Here is a 1715-nt window from a genome sequence, read left to right as displayed (position 1 = left end):
TGACCCATACAATGTTTTTTTGGCTATTGCTACAAATATACCCAGGGTCACATATTGTAATACCATGCTTATAAAAGCTTTTGGTTAGTTATTGGTTAAAAATGTATTTCTTGCTACCATACATTTCACTGTATGAATTGATCTTATATACGTTTTAAAAATTGATATTATTTAATTGCACAAAGTGTTTTGCTACAGTATGTTTTGCTACAGTAGGTCCCTGAGAGTTACCTGACAAAAGATTCTACAGTGCATTTTACTATTGTTTTCAACAGAATTATCTCAGATATCTCAGTACTGAAGCTGAAAGTAGACAAGTGCTCAAGGCAGGATAACCTGTTCATGAAGAAACACAGCCAGAGGCTATACCGCCACATTTACCTAGCCTGCAAAGAGGAGAGCAGCGTCCAGCTGCATTTTGAGTCTCTTTATACGCTGCTGGGGTTGATCTGTGTGGAGCTGGCCAATGAGGAGGTGGTGGTGGACCTGATCCGACTGGCTTTGGCATTACAGGTCATTTCTCTCACCTCTGTGATATGTACATGGCTGTGGGGCTGAATAAATATGCCAGTGGACACATAGGGTCAGCAAAATGATATATGTTAATTAATATATATTTTCAAACCTAACACAAGTCGACCTTTACGTCGGCATCTCTTTGCATTATGCTCAAGTACTCACTAACTTACATTATGTCAGTACAATAAGAGTACAATAACAATAGTTCTCAGCCTTTTTTCATTTCCCCTGATGCGTCCTCTTCCTCAGGACCTGGCCTTGACTGAAGAGGCTCTTCCTGTATATGCCCGCTGTGCCATCCACGCTCTGTCAGCTGTGTACCTGAACCTCATCTGTCAGCTGACCACTGTGCCTACCTTCTGCCAACATGTCCATGAGGTGAGACCTATCTGTCTGTCTGTCTGCCTGCCCGTCTGTCTGTCCGTCGGTCCTTCCATCGATCCATTTATCTGTCTGTCTGTGAATCTATCTACTGTATCTATAGATTTATCTATCTGTCTGTCTGTTTTTTCCCCACAGGTGATTGAGTCAAGAAAGAAACTCGTCCCTTTCCTGCTGCCAGAGGATGTTCTTGTTGAGAGCTCAAAGTAAGCAACACTTACATAGACTGTTCAAACTACCATAATGTTCTTTTCACCATTATGAGAGAAACTGCTTTTCTGCCGTGGTTCACACTAATAAACCAACAGAAATGCTTAGTTCTGTCTCAGTTCTTACAAACGTATGTACTGGGTAGAGAACATACTGTACAGTTTCTAGTCAGTTCAGTGTCTTTCAGTTCACAATAAGATCATCCTTGGGACATTTTCAGCTGTGATGTGCTGAGCAAATGGTTATGTAAGGCATTAAACCCACAAAACATTCAGAGATCTCTTATCCGTCTGGTTTCTACTACCTCGGAAAAGTGTACCCATATAAAGCTGAAGAATATCTTTAGCCTCTTTCTCTTTCAGGATCCCAGAGAAGCTGGAGAAGGTGGAGGGAGAGGTGCTGTTTGTGCAGACTAAGATAGCAGAGATTCTGGGCGGCAGCGGATACAACACAGAGAGACTGGCCACTCCATACATCCCACAGATCACAGGTCTGACCCTCAGCCTGAGCTTTAAATACATTGAAACTGGATGTCCTGTCGTATTTTTGAAATACAGTTATGTGTCATTAGACACATACAGTGAGGGCATTTTACATTTAAATGT

The 1715-nt window shown here is 41.7% G+C and overlaps 1 protein-coding gene across 1 annotated transcript in view; it reads left to right on the top strand.

The window, feature by feature from the left end:
• LOC107578586 (protein EFR3 homolog B-like) overlaps positions 1 to 1600 on the top strand; it is a gene marked incomplete at both ends in the record, with an annotated part of 5310 nt that extends 3710 nt beyond the window's left edge. The window contains 4 exons of the mRNA XM_016264531.1: positions 276 to 513; positions 769 to 897; positions 1039 to 1106; positions 1473 to 1600. Coding sequence (XP_016120017.1) covers positions 276 to 513; positions 769 to 897; positions 1039 to 1106; positions 1473 to 1600 — 563 coding nt within the window. The remainder of the gene's footprint in view (positions 1 to 275; positions 514 to 768; positions 898 to 1038; positions 1107 to 1472) is intronic.
• Positions 1601 to 1715: the final 115 nt, after the last annotated feature.

This window comes from Sinocyclocheilus grahami, unplaced genomic scaffold (genome assembly GCF_001515645.1).
Source record: "Sinocyclocheilus grahami isolate Dianchi unplaced genomic scaffold, SAMN03320097.WGS_v1.1 scaffold11017.1, whole genome shotgun sequence".
NCBI lineage: Eukaryota > Metazoa > Chordata > Actinopteri > Cypriniformes > Cyprinidae > Sinocyclocheilus > Sinocyclocheilus grahami.
The sequence above is the reverse complement of the archived record's forward strand: the minus strand, read 5'-3'. Positions and strand labels throughout refer to the sequence as shown.